This window comes from Pyrgilauda ruficollis, unplaced genomic scaffold (genome assembly GCF_017590135.1).
Source record: "Pyrgilauda ruficollis isolate IOZ18807 unplaced genomic scaffold, ASM1759013v1 scaffold25, whole genome shotgun sequence".
NCBI lineage: Eukaryota > Metazoa > Chordata > Aves > Passeriformes > Passeridae > Pyrgilauda > Pyrgilauda ruficollis.
Genome location: NW_024523822.1, coordinates 13625644 through 13647266, shown reverse-complemented (window position 1 = coordinate 13647266; position 21623 = coordinate 13625644). Strand labels below are relative to the sequence as shown.

Sequence of the window (21623 nt, the reverse complement as noted above, 5' to 3'; positions counted from 1 at the left end):
TAGTATTTGTCTAATGCAAAATGTGAATTTCTGTTTGTTTCTATTAAAACTTTGTAAATACCTCACTTGTTTAACTTTTGGAGGACACTAAATGTCAGTGAACAGATTGCAGCTACTTGCTTCTTTGTCTCTTACCTTCTTTCCTCAAGTTCAGTCTATTTTTATTCACAGCTCCCTGTGGAGGAAACCTGACTGGCTCATCAGGTTTTATACTTTCACCAAACTTCCCTCATCCTTATCCTCACAGCAGAGATTGTGACTGGACTATCAATGTTAATAGTGATTATGTTATATCATTAGCATTTATCAGGTAAGCTGCTACTTACAATTTTTTAAGTCATGTTTATAACTTTATTATTGGCTTCATTATTATAATTTTATTATTGTTCAGATCTCTGTAGGGTAATATATGTGTACGTAATATAACTATCAAAGGGATTAGTAATCATTATCTTTGTTAAAAATTACAATAAATACATCTGAGTCATCAATACACATACAGGTGGAGCTTGGAAACGTTGCTGTCTCCTTAAAAGCATTCTGTTTACACTGGCTAATTTTGAGGTAGATGGTGCTTAATATAACTAAGATTCAGTTCCTGAGAAGGTGGCATGGGGTAACTCACTGAAATGTCTGCAAACCAGGATGGTTTTTAATGATGAAAACTATTGATTCATCTATTTGTATGTGACAGCTGCTATTTAGGCAAAATTTCAAAAGTAGTCTTTTGAATTATTTAAAATTATTATTATTTAAAATTTAGTTTTATTAGTCCATATAATTTCAGGACACTCAAGATACTTCCTGATGTTTTGGCTATTAAATGGAATTGTTCTAGACTTTTCTTTTATCACAACAGAAGACTAAATTGAGCTTAATAGAATTCACAAATGAACTTTTGCTGTCTGCACTGTTTGTAACATGATGTAAATTAATATGTCTGTTATGTGTGAAAATTATGTATCCCAACTGGGAAATATGTCACAGAAAAGGTCAAAATGGTACTTATGTTGTCCTATCAAAGTTAAGTTCTTCTTATGCTGGGTGTTCTATAATAGTGTCTGTGTTGTTCTGACCAGTGCTAATGTGATGACTTCTTTAGAGAGGTAGGTCATATAGTTGTCTGTTCTTGGTGTTCAAAAACACAGTATGTGTTTTTGTAAATCCATCCTAAGGAAATTAATCACATAATTATATTTACATAATGACAGTATAATTATTTTGTTGGTGATTCAGAATGTTGTAAGTTGGTAAGAAAACTTTCTATTGTGTTCCAGCACTTCTTTTGTTGGTTTGGCTTAATATCATGAGCTCAATATATTTAAGAATATTCTGCTTTTTATATTCAGCATTTAGATAGGACATCCTCCATCTTAGAATAAAAAAAATACTTTGCAGTGTGAATCCAGATACTATTAACAGTTTATAGATCCCAAATACCAAGTTAAAAAGTCTCAAAATATGGTCTGTTGCTGTGAATCTTTGATAGAAACTCAGAAGCTTGGTCTTGGTCAAAGTAGATTGCAGCTTTATTGAGAATTGCCTCATTTGTGACTCACAGACTGATCTAGAGTGAGAAACACTGAATACTCTACTAAGTATTGTTAAATTGTCTTTTGAGTGGAATTTACTCCAGCTAATCCTTTTAAACTCAAGATGAACTATGGCACTTTAATAATCAAAGCTGTTGACTTTTTACTTTCTCATTTCTTTTATAAGGAAATATTTTTGAAATAATCCAGAAGTTAAAAGGGGAGCTCTGTCAGGTCTTCAATGCCTACATTTATTTCATTGAGGGGCTATTGTCAAGTAGAGACATAATAGTTTGGATTTTCATTCTCTTACTAACTACCTTTTTAGAAAATTTTCTTTTTGTATGGGGGCAATCTTACAAGTAAAATTGGTTAATTCTCTGCCCTTAACTAAAATTAAATTTGAATTTAGCTAAGTAAGTTAGCAAATGTAGCTAGTGTAGTTAACACTACAACTACATTAACAAATGTAATTCGGAAGAAAATGGGAGGTTTCAATACTTCATCTTTTTATTTAAACTGATCATAGGCAAAATGCTTCTTGCTCTAAGAGATAAGGGAAGATCACCCTCTGGCTGTCTGAAAGTGTTTAGTCTGGCTGGAAGCTGAGGGCGTTATATCATAAAGCATTTCTGCCAAGGGTTCCAATAGATCTAGGTTATTTATTTTTCTAAACCTTTAGAAATATGTTATTTTTTTATCTATTTAAAAAGCTTTCCTGTTTTTTCTGGCTAGCAGGAAATTATTGTTTCTAAGGTGGGAACCAAAAGATATAGTATTTCTGTGTTTGCTAATAAAACACTTTTTCTGACAGTGGAGGTAATTTTTTTTTCCTTTTATTAAAACAGTGATAGTAAATTTCAAATTTATGCTAATAAGAGTGAAAATGTTAGGCAAAGTGTATTCCATCTGCCATTTATGTTTTTTGTTTTCTAGCTTCAGTATAGAACCAAATTATGATTTTCTTTATATCTATGATGGGCCAGACAGTAATAGCCCACTGATTGGAAGCTTTCAAGATAGCAAACTGCCAGAGAGGATAGAGAGCAGTTCAAATACCATGCATCTGGCTTTTCGGAGTGATGGATCTGTTAGTTTTACTGGATTCCACCTGGAATACAAAGGTAAATAAAATTATTTTTCTCTATATTTACAAAGTTCAATGCATGAGTGCAAATTTTGGTTGAATTTCTTAGAATTTTTTGCCTGGTACTATTTTTGTTTTGCCTGAGAATACGATAATGTGAATACTCTGTTCATACAAGGACAATGTTATAATATTGCTAACTTAAAATAAAGTTTCTGGTATGCATTCATTTGCCTGTAATGTTGAATGTATAATTCCTTTCAGTGTTTGAAGCAGGCTTACAAGAAGGCCGGGCAGGCACTTTTCATGAGGGCATGTAGTTATAGGACAAGGGGTAATAGCCTAAAGCTGAGGGAGGGCAGACTTAAATTAGATATTAAGAAGAAATTCTTTATTGTGAGGGTGGTGAGGCACTGGAACAAGGCAGCCAGGGAGATTGTGGACTCCCAATCCCTGGAGGTTTTAAAAACCAGGATGGATGCAGCTCTGAGCAACCTGGTCTTCCTTACTCATGGCAAGAGCATTTGGAACTAGATGATCTTTAAGGACCCTTGGAGCATAAATCATTCTATGTGTCTGTGATTCTATGAGAAAATAGGAGACAGAAATTTACAGGTTTCAAAAATAATGTTGCAGTGGCATAACTTAACAGCATATATATATATATATATATATTATATATATATATATATATATATATAGAGAGAGAGAGAGAGAGAGAGAGAGAGAGAGAGAGAGAGTAGGTTGATTTAGTTGCATTTAAGGTCCCGTCAGATGAAATGGCATGCTAGAATCTACGAGTCCAATATTGAAAATAAAACACTATTTTGTTATATGACTGTTATATGATGGACCACAGCAGAGCTGTCCACCTGTCTCAGATCTGCCTGAGGTCATAGCACAGTAAACATGAAAATATAGACTTTCAAAATATATAATCAATATGAACTTTCATAACTGCCTCTGCATGGCTTGAGAAAGAGAAATATTTGCTCTTAAATGAATATGAAAATATTCTGTAAAGACAATCAGAAAGAAAATAGGGGTGATATAGACCTCCTTGGTCTTATTTTCTTCTCCATTTGTTCTGGGAGCAGTTAGTAAGTGCAAAGGTATAGAAGGGAAATAATAATGTATTTATTGCTTCGTAAAGCCCATGAAGCCTCCTTATACTTTCCTACAGTCATTGGATCCTACAGATGTCAAGGAAGTTTTCTCCACAGCATGAGCTAGTCCTGAAAAGTTAAAAGTAGCTCTCAACCATGTTGATGGTAAGCCCAGATGTATGAAGTGTTTCATTTCACTTACATGTATTTCTTCAACTAAATTGAAAAATAATAAATGCAGATGGAAGTGCTATAGGGAGATCACAGAACTTCTGAAGAACAAGAAAATAAATTATTTTTAAAGAGGCCGATCTTTTTCTTCTATGCTGTTGAACGAAGTCTTGTGTCATGGAATCAAAGTGTTTCTCCTTTCCACCAATCCAAGTGTGAAGGATATTTATTAGGGAGACAGTCTCTTCTCATGCTGCTTTGCTGCTGAGAATCTGGGGAAGCAGAAGAGGCTGGGAGGGAACACAGCCACAACAACTGACCCCACCTTTCCAAAATGATATTCTGGTCTGGGAGAACCTACTTAGGTGCTGGCTGGGCATCAGTCAGTTGGTCAAAAGCAATTGTTTTTCATTTGCATAACTTGTTTTTCTGGCGTTTTATGTCTGTCTCTTTGTTCATGTTTTCCTTCCATTACAAATTATTATTCATACAAATTGTAACTGATGCAGTTGTGCCCTATATGTACACTAATCCTATTTTAAGTGACACTGTACTCAAATGATACTTCATTGGTGGACCCTATTTTTCAGATCCAAACCTCAGACTGACCCATGTCCCAGATCTGATCTGTAACCACATGGTTGAGTTTTATTCCCATTCTCTCTCCCTTACTTAATTTCTACGTTATAATGGAGGAAAAGCTTATTAGTTCTATTAAGTACTCTGGAGAATAATTACTGAATGCTTGCTATAGTTTGGGATGTCTGTAATATTATCTCCAAGAAGTTTATTATAGCTTTATTCTCTTTGAAACTTAGGGATGTCATGGTAAGTCATCATCTTCTGGACAAAACACTTCCTTCTCTTGGCTTTCAATATGGACTGAGATACTAGTTTTCAGGAGAAATTCGGCATCATTACACTGTGTTATCCAACAGAGACTTCCTTGTTGCACTTGACATTGAAACAGCATGTGTCACTGTTTTCAGCCTGTATTTCAGAGCCGTACTTGATCCAGTGGTGTGAAATTGTTATCAGAGAAGTAAATGCTGGTATCTTTGGAGATTGTTGCAAAATTTTATTATGTACAGAAGGAATTGGCACGTGGTATGAACAGCCAAGAGTTTAATATTACTGTAACCCAAATCTGAACTGCCCAATGAAAAAAGTTATTTCCTGCCTACTTATTACAGAAAATAATTTTAAAAATGCTCCTACTGAAAAATAATCTTTGTAATAATACAGCATTTTCTCTGATGTTCTGCTAAATCTGTCACTGCTCTTACGTGTTTTTAAATTAATGATACTAGTATTGTTAGGAAAAAAGGGAAAGGGGATACACAATGTCTTGTGTTCCTCAGCTGGAGCAACATGAGATCAGTGGTGAAGAAGTTTCCCTCCTGTCTCCTGGGAGCACTTAAGTTTGCTGAAGCAGTCTTCTTACTTGGTCTTTTTTTTCACTGGTTCTCAGCCTGATCTGAAGTATTCTTTTACTTTATTTGATTTGTTCTTCATATATTGTAGCATATTCTACTTACTTTTTCTACAAGTTCACTTAGTAGTTCCTTCAGATTTGCAGAAGTAATTTTAAGGTACTTAGTATTTCAGGCTTTATTTTTCAGAATTTGTATTAAGAAACTGTATTTCTACAGTGACATTGTTACTGTTTAGTCAGCAATTTCAGGAGCCTGTCACAACTATCATTTTGGGGAGAAGAAAATTACAGGGCTGTATTTTTTCTCTAGAGGTAATTTCTGCTGTGACAGATCATTCTTTTTCAATTTTTGATTTATGCACCAGACATAATAGATTACTTTATTTTTTCTCTCTTTATTTTTTTAATCTAGTGCTAATATCTGCTTTATCTATGTACCTTTTAGAGTACTTTGAAACATTTTGAATTATTTTTGTCATAAACTCAAGAATGATGATCTCACAATAGCAATTATGAATCAATACAGTTATATCAATATTGCTTCAATAACAGGAAAAAATGTTATTGTATTAGTTTTCTTAAGTATTCGTTATAATCCTAAATTAATTTATCCTTTTTTTTTCCTTTTTTCCACTAAGTTTGATAATTTAGACTTGAAAGATTTTGAAATTTGCCCCAAGACCTCTCAGACTTCTCAAATGAATGTGTGGATGGCTTACTCAATAATTATTTATATCGGTGTGATATCTTATAGACTTTCTAGTAAATTACATCTTTTGACTTTTCATTGTCCATCCAAATTTTTGAATGAACATTAAATAAGTTTTAAACTACACAGTACTACTACCTATATGAATCAATGTGAATACCTAATCCTGTTCTTAATGATTAAAGATGTATTGTAATTATTATGTGTTACTGTGGTGTTTTTCATATCAGAACCATGCTCTGTAGATTATATATGCAAATCATAATAAATTTTGAACACATTAGGAGATCGTGACATTTTTTTGAAAGATGTGAAATTGAAAATTCAAAAGAATTATTCTGTGTTTCATCTTCAAATGTAACCACAATGTAATTATTTATCTCCTCTCAGAAATACTACAACATAAAAGTGGCCTTAAGGGATGTAGTTAGTTCATTAGCTTGGCTCTAGTAGTGACCAATAGTTTATGTGTGGCCAAACGATATAAAAGTCAAATAAATAATAATTGTTCCTGCTTATCTATAATTTCTCAGAAACTTCAGTTTAGGTTCTGACAGGATCAGATAAAATGTATTTTTTATATAAAACTCTTAAAAAACCTTCCAGAAAGTTCAAAGCTCTCATAATCTTTTGGCAACCATACCTACCTGTAGCAGAAAGATCCACAGTGCAAATAGGCCTGGTAAATAAACATTTTTTGATGTATTTGAAAGCTGGCACTGGTCTTCTAGAAAACAAAAAGTGTTCCCTATTGATTTTCTTCACAACACCCTTAAATGTTAAAGAAAGTCTGAAATTTCCATCTTCTGCTTGATAAAATATATTATTGCAGACTCCATCCTGCAGAGCATAAAATAATCTGCTTTACTCCAGCTTCTACATAACACATTTACTCTTTTTTCCTTAAAGGAAATTACATTTTTTCCAAAGATGTTTTAATTTTCTCACCTTCTGCAAAATAATGATGTTAATTAGAAGTGTTGAATGTTAATTTTTGTTCAATATGTTACTGGACATTGGTATTCACATTATAGAAGTAAAAGGGAAGCAAATGTAAAAGTGTAGGCATATATTTGAATTTTTTTCAATAATATGAAACAAATAGCTTTAAATGATGAAAAATTAGATGCATTTCAGGAATAATTTTGTATTATTATATTTGTCCACTGAGGGATAAATATGTATATGAAAATATACCATCATATCATATACATGTGGAAGCTCATTTGAGGTCTATTAATTTTGAAGGCATTCTTGTTTGCATGCTTCTTATTTTGCAACAAATTGTTCATATTAATTTCCTCCGTTTACCAGTTTTCACACCACAGATTTTAAAACTAGGATGTACCTTATCTACTGGAAAAATGTCCATATATCTAGTTTAATTGAACTACATAACTTTATCATTGATCAGAATGAATTCTGAAAAAAAAATGGAGAACTATAGGAATTACCTTTAAAAAGGACAGAAGACATAGTTTCTGTCATTATATAGTAATTTGAATAGTTGTTAAAATGAAGTAGAAAAGACTTTTGATGGAAAGTCTTCTTAAAAAAAACCCCAGGTTCTACAGGGTGCTCAAAGAAGGCCTCAAGAGAACTCCAGGAAATATTTAGATTATATTTGTTTTTATTTATAGTTATTGTTTATTCATTTTGGATTATATTTAGAATTATATTCACACTTGTTTCCTCTACAGCAAAACTTCGTGAGTCTTGTTTTGATCCTGGAAATATAATGAATGGAACCAGACTTGGAATGGATTATAAACTGGGTTCCACTGTTACATATTACTGCGATGCAGGATATGTTCTTCAGGGATACTCTACGCTAACTTGTATCATGGGAGATGATGGAAGACCTGGATGGAACAGAGCCCTGCCCAGCTGCCACGGTAAGAGCAGTCTTTCATTTATTTTAGTTGCTGTTTTCATTACTCTTGCTTTGTAATAGGGAAGAAACAAGTGAAAAATTTGAGGTGATTTTAATAATATTCTCTTACAGAAAAAAAACACTTCCCAATGATATATGTAATAAAATACATATGTGACAACTCAAGAAAATATTGATTCCAGTTTTTATTAGCATTGGATAAGTAGTGTTATTATTCTGAATAGAGCTTAGTCGTAATGTCATTCTCCATGTCAACATGTGTTCTTGAATTAACTTACAGCAGACTATTGAAATATATACCATATATATGTGTTTAAATGCAACACTAAGTATACTTTGGATATCATGATATATGTTTGTTTCTTTTTGTTATTACTGGCTTTGAAAACATCAGATGAAATATTTTGTATATACCACATTACAAGATTTTAATTCTTGGGTGTGTGGTCTGTGGAAAAGTTAGGCCTTGAAATGCAGGAAATATCCAGTTATTCAAACTTTTACAGATATGAAGTCTGCTCATTTTAGAATTCTTCTGACTTTAGTTGTATGATCACTGACAATCTCAAGAATCAGCATTTTCATATTTAAATTCTAAGAAAAGATTAAAGTTTTATTTTACTGATATCTTACCAGGAAGTGATAGCCACTTGCAATTTTCATTTTGGGAAAAAAATCACATATTCTGTAAGATTGAGCACAAAACCTTTACCATGTATGCAGATATTAATATGAGAAAACTAGCATTTGCTTCTTAAGTTAAAATAAAATCCAATTGTTATGTTACTTTCCATTCCTTTTCACAATTTGAAGACAAAATACCTGTTAAATCCATTTCCAATTTAAACAAACATATATTTTAAGTACAATAGGTATTTTCTTTGTTTTGTACTTAAATTTCTAATGCAAAGTGGATGGTAGTGTACCAGCAAAACCAGCATAATATATTCTCAAATCTAAAGAATATCCAATATTATAATCAGCTGAAGAAGTCCAATATTTTCATTATCTACCAAAACCATCATAGCATTGCATTTCAAAAATTAATGGCATCAAATTGGGATGCTGGTCCTTACAAATGTTTGGAAGTGTGTTCAAACTTCTAAAATCTCTGCATAAGAAGTCAAATATTTTTCCTCATTTTAAAATAAGGGATGAATGTTGTTTTTTGGAGAGGAGATGGTGAGGCAGGTTGTTGTGTGGAATAGGGGAAAGATTCCCTTGTTTTGGAAGGTGTTTTTGATAGGTAATGAAAGTTAAAAAATATTTTATTGATGCAATAATTGTGTCTATTAGGGTCACTTATAATCTACTTAGTAACCTTCCAGTGCTGTCTGTTGTAACTTTCAGTGAAGGGAGAGTATTTTACTTGGGACTACTGTTATTGTAATAAATGGAGAAAAATAAATTTTATTGTAAAAGAAGTAGTGAAGGTCTGTCACTGATTCCAACTGGACCATCCTCTTTCCTGGCTGAACAAGGCCTTATTGCAAACATAACAAACCCCATATTTCTTTAGGATATGATGACACAGAATAGATGTTTTCACTTGTTTTTCTTTTATAGCTTTTTCCTCCAGTTAAGAGTCCATGGAGTTTTGTAGTTGTGATATATTGTACTTTGTTATATTTTGACCACGTTATCAATGCTGTCCACTTTTTTGTGATTTATGTCAAGAAAAACAGAACTTTTTAATAGATATAAAAAAGATCATATAACTTAATTAGCTTTCAGTTACTGAGCCAGCAGAAACAATTTGGGAGCTGAATTTAGCTCCTGAAAACCAGTCTCACCTACACAATAAATCTGCATAGTAGAAATCAGGTTCCTCCATTCTTCTGTTGGTATTTTTGCAGCTTCTTTGAAACTGTTAGAGTTACAATGAAATATGGTATAAAATACCACCTCAGTGTATATGGGGGATTTATTTAGTTAGTTCATTAGTTAAGAGAAAAAAATTGAACAGATGCTAAGATTATCTAGGCTAATGTGCTAAGCTATTTGGAATTTCACTACGGATGTTAAGAAGGGGATGTAATGAACTAATATGTGGATGCATTATTAGTATGACAGAGACAATGATTAATGATTTCTTTCAGTTTCAGCAGCTATAGGTAATTTTAAGATTTTGGCAGCAACAATTGTTTACAGAATAGCAAAAAGCCCAGCAATGGGAAATCATATTCATAACTGAATGTGAAAGCCTTGTTCCTACCAGAAGAAATAGTTTATTGATCACTAAAACATTTTACTACATTTCATTACAGTTGAATCCTTGGAAATATTTGAATCCAGGCTTCAAAATAACTCCATCTGTAAGATATATTTAACAATATCCAATATTTTCGTAACTGCCTATGAGAATATGCCTATGCTTATTATTTATTCACTTTTTTATTCAGTAGCAAAACCAATTCAGAGTATTATTTCAGTTTCTTTTGATCTGATGGCTATTTGAGGCAGATCAGATCAGGTTTATATCTGAAAACTTTTAGGATAGAAAACACATATGCACAGAATTGCATAAACTTACTGGTTACTGTTTTGTAATATATGAAACGCTGATAACTTTTTCATAAATCATTCAACATTGTTTACTTAATCAGAGGCTTTATAGCTCATATTTTTATGCACTTTTTACATACTGATCATACAAAGAGCTGTTATTTAAATCTATTTCAAAATTTGAATGAGGAATGAGTTGGGCAACTGCACAAGCCAGAATATTCATGCAGTTAATGAAGCTGAATGTTACTGTTAATGAGATGCTCTGTGTCTCTGTGTTTTATAGTTCCAAAGTAATGGTCAGCTTAACCACTTAAGCAGCATACTTTACTTAAAATCATCATATATTGACTATTTGCAAAGCATTTTTCACTTTCTTTTTGTCCAGAACATCATGTTTGTTTCGTAGAATCATATAAACTATGACCTGAGTACATAGAAGTAGAATTGAAATCAGGATTTTGCTTTGAATACAAAAATGCTATTTAAATTCTGAATACTCTGAAAGGTTAAATCTTAACAGCCAAACTTGAAAAATCAATTCAAGGTATTTTGAAAAAATATGAAGGATTTTATTTTACAGTTATGGAACTATCTTCTGAATTTTTGTTCCCGAGCTTCCACTTCCAATTTTTTACAAATTTATGTACATTGCTTTACCATTCCAAGGTTTCCTTCCATATAGTCAGTGGAGAGAGACAGGCTTCTTACAAGGTCGTCAAGGGGGATTCAAAGAGCTGGTTAAGAAGGTATATTTTTCCATTTGCATTTGGACTGCATTAACAGGATTTAATCTGCTTGCATGCTCAGCAGAATATGATTTAGAACAGCAACACAGGAAATACTAGATCTAGTGAAATATCTGAATATACTGTGTGGAAGCAGTACTGATTGCACTAAAAGCACACAACAAACTCTGTTTTGGAGGGATGTATGTGTAAAAATTTAGCAGCTAGGTTTCTGAGTAAAGAAAGAAGTACGCATCTGAGTGTACTTTAACCTATAAACCTCATGCTGAAGATCCTTTTCTGTATCAGCATACACATTATTCCTCATCCATGCAAAGGATACCGTTGTACACTAAGAACTATCAAGTCAAAAAGCCAAAATGAGAAAATCAAGCTTCCTCTTAGTGGGATTTGCAGAATTGACTAGGGATTTAGTTGTCAGTATATACTTCTTGGAGACAGTGGTCTCATTTTTCTGAAGATGTGTGACTGATTCTTTACTATAAAATAGTAAGCAAATAGTTTTTTAAATAAGAAATAAAACTAATATCTTTCTTTATTTATCGTTTTTACCATGCAGATAGCTGGTATTTTGCTGAAAACACCACAGATTTTTTTTAAATGTGATTAAGTGAAAAGCTCAGCTTTTCTTACAGATGTTCTCTTCATAGCAGAAAAAATTTGAAAATTTTACTGGAATTAACTATAAGTATTAATAATTCTGGAAATATCAGAAAACAAAAATCGATACAGACAGCATGCTTATATTCATAGCAAGAACTACTCTGTCTGACCTTTTGCATATACATTTGGAATTCATATTATGGCTCTACAAAGTCCATTGAATAATAAATGTTGTGTGTAATTATTCCAGACTTTCATTTAAGAAGTAATAATATCATAAAATGGTGAGTAAAGTATTAGAAATGAAGAAAGTTCTTAATTACAATGATATTATTAAAATCATCTGCCACAGAATCCTAATTCCCAATGAATTTAAAGGATTAGTTAAGTGGAGTGCATCATAAAACCAGGCACTTCCTCTTCTGTTGAACTAAATCTGCAGCCAAATTTTGGTAGCAGAGTTCAATGAAGGAAACGTTAAAAGAAGGAGAAATAGTTTAAGCTATATAAAATTGGGGTTTTTTTCAGCTTTAATTTTTTTACTTTCTTTGCTATAAAATACATGATTTGAAATCAAACATATCTATTCAAGGCATAATTTTAAATGTTTGCTTGTATACAACTGTTAGTTGAACATGAATTAGCAGGGAAAATGTAACAGCAACTTTAATATTTTTGAAAGTAGTGTGTTAGTTATAAAATATGTAAATTAATTGACAAAGTTTCTAATTTGTTTGGCAATAAAAGTATACAGAAATTACCAATGAAAATACAGAATAAATTATGTGATCTTTTTTATGCTTTAGAATATTAAAAACTGACACTTCTTTGTGCTTTGAATATGTAAATTTTCTAGTAGAAGTTTAAAAAAACACTACCTTAAAATAAAGAATCTTTCATCATGCATTTTGAGGTGCAGAGAAAAACTGTTTTTAGCAGTAGTTTACATAAATATATACTTGTTCCTGTATTTAGTGATAGACCCATAGGTGCATATTTTTATTTGAAGATTTTTTCAAACAGACCAGGTGACTTCAGGGTATTCTGTTCTTAGAAGGAAAAATATATCTTTACAATTTAGTCACACAGAGAAGCAAATATTTATTTTCCAAAGTCTGCAAGACGCTGAGTTGGGACAGGATTTTGTAGTATCAGTTAATAATCATGGTAAATTAATTAATTAATAACTGGCATTAAAGAAACTGATCCAGTCTTCTGCACTGGCTGTCGGTGACGTGCATATTTCCAACCTAACCTCAGGCAGCAGTCAGAACATCCTCACTCTTGTCTAATAAGACTTCAGTAATGCACTGGAAGAAGATTTATTATGTGGAATATGCTGGTGGTTGCATCCGAAAGACTCATATTTCATTGTTTGCACAAGTTTTGTTACCTCCACTTTGTCTGTCACAGTGGAGACTGGGGGATGGATGGTTCTGGGCAACAGAAGAAACCTGCAATTAAGAGAAGAGACTGCATTGTTTTAAAATTGAATTCTATTTTGTTTTCCTTCTTGACTGGGCTACATAAAGCATTTTGCCAACATACTATAGGAATGTAGGCATGGATATTGTCCAGCATTAAGAGCATAGCTGCCTCTTATAGATTCCTTGTCTCTTGACATTTAACTCAGAAGCTGCTTTTGTAACAGCTTTTTTTTTCTGATGTTACACTCTTATGAAGAAAAAGTGTCTTTCACAACAAAACTTTACTCTTAGTTTTGAGGTTTTTGCTGAAATCTTTCCATGATATATTTCTCTTTTACACTATAAAGAGTAGTTGTTTTTTAAGAAGTTAATATAAAGCATCACAGCACCATGCAATATACAGTTGTGTATTCCATCTATTGCAGAAATTGTTTTGTTGCTATAAATTTAAAAGGTTACAATTTCTTCTTTGTTGTACTGCACATTTTATATGTTTCTATTATTTTGTTAATCCATTAATGACTTAAACTAGATGGTAGTTTAAACCTTTAGTTAAGCGACATGCTAGGAAATACGCTGTTTTAGTTTGTGGCTGAACTTTTAAAAAGCAATATTTTTAGACATTAAGCTATATTTATATTTACAATTCAGAGCAAATATAAGTAATAGAAGTCCAGAGAACATTAATTTCAGCGATATTTTAATTATTTTCAATTCAAATGCTGGTGATTCAGTTAACATCTTCTATTTCAGTGTAAGATAAAAGTATGGAATGAATAGAGAAACAGCTGGCCTAAAGCAGAGCAGATTTTCTCAATGGGAGTAAATGTGACAATAATATGCTCAAAATGTATCTGAAGTGTCCATAATGCATCGAAATTGGACACCCTGGGAAGAAAGAAAGAGGAAAATTAATTTTTTTTTACTTCATATGGGGATTAATATCAAACTAGGGAAGGTTATTGAAAAAGATTTGAAGACAGCAGCAAAAAGGTGAATATTTACTGTTGACCTGAAATCATGTAAAAACACCATCTTAGTGTATTGCCAATCAGAATCAAAACTTAAATGGATCACCAAAAGAAGTGATGAAACAACACAGTCAAGAGAGCTAATAGATATTAGGATATGTACTTCAGGAAAACGAAATCCTGTTTAACAGAAGGTAGCAGAAAATGTAGCCAACAGGGTTTTGAGGAAAAAGATTAAACCCAATTTAATTAAGCACTAATACAGTTTTGCAAACATTAAAAAAGTAGTAACTTACTAAAGAGTCAACAACAGGTCAAGGCCAAAAATGTATTCAAATACAATGTTATTGAGGTGAAGGAAAAAAAAGAAATTCCTTATATATTATGTTATATTTCTTATATTACTCTACTAAGGTAACAGGATAAGTAGTGCATTGGAACCATTCCTTTGGCTTGAAGGAATCAAGTCAAAATAAGGAAAATCAATAAACAGAAGCATAACAAGTTGCTAGGATAAGACAGTCTTTTCTGTGTAGTTCTGAAAGAGATAGATATGAAGCGTTTGAAGTACAAATTTTGAACTTGAGGTTAAGTTAGCCTTTCTGTTGAAGCAGTGGGAGGTGATGAACCTGTCAGTAATCTTCCTTGATGAGCAACTGGACAATTTCCACAGTTAGAAAATTGTTAGAGATTAGTTAAAAAAAAAAAAAAAAGTAGAACTATGAGACACATTGTTCAACAAGCTGAAGAAAAATCAATATCACTTTTGAAGAGGAATGTGGATCTTTTTGGGATGTCTTAGAGCTCAGCTAGTATATGGGTGAAATTAAAAATAGTTGTTACCATGTAATTGAATTTATAAAGATGTTTGGCAGTGTTCCATGAAAAAATATTATCTTTTAAGGGAAAGTAATACAATGCATTAGGATAATATTTGATTACAAGGTAAGAATTGAAAGTTCTTGATGTGATGTCCAGTTGTAAGTTATCTAGAAAAAATCAATAAAGGAAGGCTACCACAAAGATCTCATGCATATTTTTCCTATGAATTGTGCAATCTTTGTATTGTTCCAATAAAAATTCACATAAAATGGAGATGACAAAGTTCACATTATCACAAAATTATATGGTATAATCATATCTAGAGTCCAATGCACAGAGTAAAAGGTACAACAATTTCGCTTCTGTTAAGTGCAGATAAAATGCTTATATAATAAATAACCCTAAGTATAGGCATGTGGTGATTAGATTTTGGTTGTGAAGTATCACAATATCACAGAATGGGTAAGGTTGGAGGGAATCACAGTGGGTCACCTAATTCAACCTCCCTGCTCAAGCAGGTTCATCTCAGAGCACATGGCACAGAATTGTCTAGATGGTTCTTGAATATCTCCAATGAACAAGACTCTGCAAGCTCTCTGGGCAGTGACCTGAAAGTCAGAAGTTCTTCCACATGTTCAGGTGGAACTTCCTTTGCATTAGTTTCTGCCCATTGTCTCTTGTCTTATTCCTTGCTACCACCAAGAAGAGCCTGAATCTATCCTCTGTCACCCTGCCTTCAGGTACTGATAGACACTGATGTGGTCCCCTCTCAGTCATCTCTTCTCAAGGCTGGATAAGCCCAGTTCCCTAAGCCTGTCCTTGTAAGAGAGATGCTCCAGTCCAAAATAAATTACCTTGAAATCATTATTACTAGTCTTTTTCAGATTAGAAAAATTCTATCATAATTATTTTAAAGGACTTTTTTTTCCTCACAGAGCATCCTAGCCCATAAGATATACTCTGATGAGGCAGTGTTAACAAAAAAATAAACAAATATAGCATGAAAGTCATATTTACTTATTGACTGCAGATATAGGAGAGTCATTACATTGAGAAATACAATTAAAAATCCTTCCAATACTGAGAAATAGATCTGTACATTATGCGCTCTTTAACTTGGTGATTTGACATGTAATAAATAATATTCTCTGAGCTGCTGATCCTTAGAGATCCCATTGACATGTATGAAAGTTTCCCAGATACAAAAGTTTCATGGGTATTTTTCTTTCTTTATCTTCTGCATGTTCTAAATGTCAATGTTTTTTGATTTTTTATTTTCAATTGGTATTTGTGCTCATAGTTGTTCATTCACCACTTATTTTGACTATTGTTCCATTTTATAGCTCTTTCTGACCCTACTTTACCTTCCTGTGTTTCAGGAGTCCCTGTTCCTAACTTTCTTGATTAGTTTTATTGTCTTCTAATCTGAATATGTCTTTAATTATGGATGGTGTATTGTTTCAGTCTTTTTTCCTTCCTTCTTTTTCTTTTCTTTAGTTCATTTTGCTTTAGTGATTTTGAAAAGGGGGAATTTCTGTCTTTTTAAAGTTAATTTAAAAATCTGTGTGGCAAACCTAAACAGCAGTGATGGAAAAGAAAGCTGAGACTGAGAGGATTACAATGACCTCAGTTAATTTATCATTAACTGTCAGATCTCAAATCTAAAATTACAATCATTAACTGTTCCTGCAGTTTCCTTTTAAACTGCTGATGCATGCACACTCAAAATATTTAAAATCACTTGGAAACAAAGTGATCATTATTTGGAAGACTAAAGTGTCATTCTAGTATTGTAATATTATTTGCAGATGATTCAAGGAAAAGCTGATTCTTTGTTCCAACTGTGATTCACTGCTAGTGCTTAAAAACTCATTTGGCTAAAAGAACATTCTAGAGACATGCAACTAGGCAGTATACATACAGCAACAACATAAAGGGGTTTTGAATGGGCAATATACTCATTGCAGAATCACAAGGTTGGAAGAGACCTTCAAGGTCATCGAATCCAACCCAGCCCTAATACCTCAACTAAACCATGGCATCAAGTGCCACATCCAGTCTTTTTTTAAACACATCTGGTAATGGTGACTCCACCACCTCCCTGGCAATGCATTCCAATACTTTCTCACCCTTTTCCTAATATCCACCCTATATTTCTCTTGGTGCAGCTTTAGACTGTGTCCTCTGGTTCTGTCAGTTGTTGCCTGGAGAAGGAAACCAACCCCCACCTGACTACAATCACCTTTCAGGAAGTTGTTGACCATGATAAGGCTGAAGTCCAAATAGACAACATCTACAGCCTTTTCTGCATCCACCAGCTGGATCACTTGGTCATTAAAGGAGACCAGGTTGGTCAAACATGACCTACCCCTCCTAAACCCCTGCTGGTTGGGTATGATACCCTGGCCATCCTGTAAGTTCTGTGTGATGACACTCAGGATAAACTGTTCCATTGCCTTACCACGTACTGAGGTCAGGCTAACTGCCTATAATTACCAGGGTCCTCCTTCCCACCCTTTTTGTGAATGGGTGTCATATTGGCCAGCTTTCAGTCATCTGGAACCTCACCAGTGAGCCAGGACTGTTGGTAAATGATGAGGAGTGGCTTCACAAGCTCATCTGCCAGCTCTCTCATCCCCCTGGGGTGGATCCCATTTGGGCCTATTGTTATAAATATCCAGCAGCTCAACAGTTCTCTGACTGCCTCCTCCTGGATAACAGGGGGACGATTCTGCTCCCTGACACCATCTACCATTCCAGGAGGACAGTTGTCCTGAGGACAAGCTGTCTTCCCACTAAAGACTGAGGGAAAGAAGGCGTTAAGCACTTCCACCTTCTCCTCATCTGCAGTTACAAAGTTCCCTACCACATCCAGTAGAGAGCAAAGGTTTGTCTTATCCTTCCTTTTGCCATTAAATTATTTGGAAAAACATTTTTCATTATCCTTTACAAAAGTTGCCAAATTAAGTTCAAACTGAACTTTGGCCTCCCTAATTATTTTTCCTACATACCCTAGCAACCCCCTTAAATACTTCCTGAGAAACCTGACCTTCCTTCCAAAGATGATACATCCCCTTTTTACTCCTAAGTTCCTTCAAACTTACAGCCTCCCTAGCACTAAAATGGTGTAAGTCCAAAACAGGATTCAGGAGCTGATATCACTTATGAGCTCTATAATAGTAAGTAGATTCCTTGTTCTGTGAAGTTTGAAATGAACTCATAAAGTTACTGAGTTCTGAGAAAGCTCATAATTACACTTTCATCCTAACATTTTTTACATTTCTTCTGCTTAGAAGCCATCATCATGCTCTTCATCACATAGTATAAATTATTCTTAAACCAAATAAGTAATGAAATCTCATTTAGATATGAAGAGTGCACAGATGAGCAAATAAATAATAAGTAGGCTATATGACCTTCAAAAAGAAGAAAAAAAAAAAAGAAGTTTCTCATTGGAATGGGTGATTATTTCTTGTGAAGAGACCTGTAAATCCTTACACATTTTTTATTCATATTTTCTGATGCATCAATCTCTCGATTCTGCTGTTGTAGCTAAAATGTGTTAAGCTTTGTTAATATCTGATTTATTTTTACATCTGCACATCTGTCATATAATGCTCTTTTCCTCTTGCTATCTTAATATATTTTAAAGACTCTGAAATGGTCTTCACCATAAGACTGCCAATTTTCTTTTCTCTTCTTTTTTATTCATTTAGTATGTTGGCAGCTAAATTGTTTTAATATCATTGTTCGTTTTCCCTCAGAAGTTCCTTAAATATCATGTCAAGTCTCCTGCAGGCAGTTGACTTGAAAAGCATGTTCAAACTTTTATTTAGTTCCTTTTTTTCAGCTGTGGAAACTATAACACTGGTGTGCTCTTTCAAAGGAATGAAGCTGTGCTGTGGCATAGGCTGACTGCAGAGACCTATTCCACCTCCATTTATTATAAGCAGAGAGTGTTTCACTGCAAAGATCTTTATTCTAGCATAAAAGATGTTAGAAAATGTTTTCTCCTATTTGATGTCTCCATTCTCAGAGCCTGCTACTTTAATTCAATTTTATTGGTAAAAGAAAACAAAACATTAAATGAAAGAGCACATTATTAAGTGGGTGTTTATGCAGTGAGAGACTCCTGGAAAAATATCACACAACATTCTAGTGGTTTTATCAATTGGAGCAGTGAGAAACACGAAAAAGAGGAGCTTCAGCTTCCATGGGAACAGCAAGACTCAGATCCCACCCCTTGCTCTAGAGGCAAGCAAAGTAAGAAGTAGTTTACATCATCTGCACACAATTCCTTCAGAACAAAAATATTAATGCATTAAACATCACTTGAGATTCTAGAAGACTGTATGGCACTGGAAATTATTTTAATCCACTGCTTCCTTTTGAAGAAAGCTTTCTTTCAGGAAGCATATTTCTTGCAGTATTAGTAGAAAAATGAAGAATTAAGAATAATAATTGTCTGCAATTTAGCTATTTTAAATAAAAATTTACTAATGAATCTGTTAAACATGGATTTAAAATTTCTTATAATTTAGGATTAAATTTAATCTGGTTATTTTTAGTTTTACTTATTAACTATTAATATATTAAACATACTTATTTGGTTACTTATTTGATACCTGATTATGCTGTGGAATATTTTGACAGTTACGTGCCACAAGCCTTGATAATAAATAATTCATGATGTGTATCTCTACCCTGACATTTAAAAATGGAATCATTATATAGAATTAGATTTTGTGTTATAAAATTGGAAATCTGACTCTCCAAATTTCCTTTAATATTTCTCTAGGGCTTTGACAATTGATATAGCAGCACAGAATTTTTTATTTATGTTTGTTCACTTTACTGCTCATCTAAAATGGACTTGAATTTAGTCAGATAGGGCAGAAACAGAAATGTGTCTAATTTGCAGCTAGTTGCATTTGTTCAGAAAAATATAGAAAAAATAAATAAAGAAGAAATAATTTTGCAAACTGATAATACTTTGGATTTATGAATAACAGCCAATATTATAAAAGAATTATCAGATGTGAACCCATTCTACAACACAAAACAATGTAGGATTTTGAACTTCTGCCACATCTCAGTTTCTATTAAAAAAAAATCATTTCACACTTTTCTTACATTTGGCTAAAATGAGTAAATTTAGGAAATTACTTTTAAGCAACACATGATTTCAGCACTTGAGAAAATGATACAGAATTTTTGAAAACTCTATGCACCACAGTTTTTTTAAGGACAAACTGCATAGAGCTGATATTTATAATTAATCATTGAGACCAAACATTATTTCTAAAGGTAGGTTTCCCCTGAATATAGAGGTAGATCTCATAATCGGCTGTATAAAATCGGCTTTTTGTATCTTCAGAAAAACATCTAGTTTTGTTTAAAAGATTTCAAGAAAAAGAAACTTAATATACAAAGTTATTTGGCTTATTTGGCTTTGGTGGTAGAAGTTGATGAACCGTTAAATAAATTTACATAGAAATAATTTTATAGTGTCTTTAATTGCATTTTATGTATTTATAAAAACTTTATGTATTAACATCAAAAGCACTGCTAAATTTTCTCCTGCTTCTCTTTATTTAAAAGACAGAGGCAGTTTCCTCTTGAAATGTACTTCTTAAAGTGTATCTAATTGTTTCTCTGCTAATTATCTGCTACACAGATTCTAATCTCTTTGATTTTCTCCTTACAAGACCTATTTTACTGATTGTACATCTTTTAGAAAACTTCAAAAATAGTTGTAGGTTCTTGGGTATTTTGGTTTTTTGTTGTTTTTTTTAGGAATTGCTGTTAGGTATTCTCCCATTTTGTACTTTTTTATTCATAATCTTTTTTTTTTTATGAATTCCTCTTCAAGAAAAATATTAAATAACCCATCATGCTATAGCAGTTGATTTGTGGATTTAGCACTGCCAGCACCAAAAATATCAGACAAACTTCCTTACCATCTTAGAATCAATTAATATGGATGGATCCATAACCAATTACAATAAATACTATCTCTTGTCTACTTTGATATCCTTAACCCATTGTGACAGATATTTATATCTCTCTTTCTTCCAGGAATCACACAGAAATTTAATAACTTCCAAAAAGTATTTATGAGAATATCTAAAATTATTTTATTATACTAGAATTGCTGGCAATTATTTCTCTAATCTTTACCTCAATCTACCACATCTTCAATAAGTGACCAGACTGCCCATGTCCTCATTCTTCTCTTTTGGAGACTAAACCCCCTCCCGGTATTTCAAAACTTTGTGCTAATATGAAAATAAATTTTTTTTGGTTTTGTTTTTTTGGTGGGTTTTTTTTTGGTTTTTTTTTTTTTTTTTGGTTTTGGTTTTGGTTTTTGTTTTTAATGGCAAAAAATTGTTGTGATGTTTTTACTGAAACTTCACTGCTCTTAAATGGAACAAAAATGTTATCTTCTATGTCTATATTAAAGCCTAGCTTAGATATATCTTTCTTTACATTAATGTTTAATTGAAACTCAAAATCTATCTTTGATCTTTTAAGTTTTTCTGCATCAGTTGCTAACTGCTTTTGATCTTGCAATTCTCCAATTACTAATACTTTTTTTTTTTAAGTTGCTAC

At 32.8% G+C, this 21623-nt stretch overlaps 1 protein-coding gene across 3 annotated transcripts in view; it reads left to right on the top strand.

Annotated features, from left to right (window-relative positions):
* Positions 1 to 21623, top strand: part of CSMD3 (CUB and Sushi multiple domains 3) — a 579207-nt gene that overhangs the window by 411918 nt on the left and 145666 nt on the right. For all 3 annotated transcript variants that reach the window (XM_041470732.1, XM_041470731.1, XM_041470730.1), the window contains 3 exons: positions 172 to 310; positions 2469 to 2656; positions 7741 to 7935. In XM_041470732.1, the coding sequence (XP_041326666.1) occupies positions 172 to 310; positions 2469 to 2656; positions 7741 to 7935 (522 nt within the window). The remainder of the gene's footprint in view (positions 1 to 171; positions 311 to 2468; positions 2657 to 7740; positions 7936 to 21623) is intronic.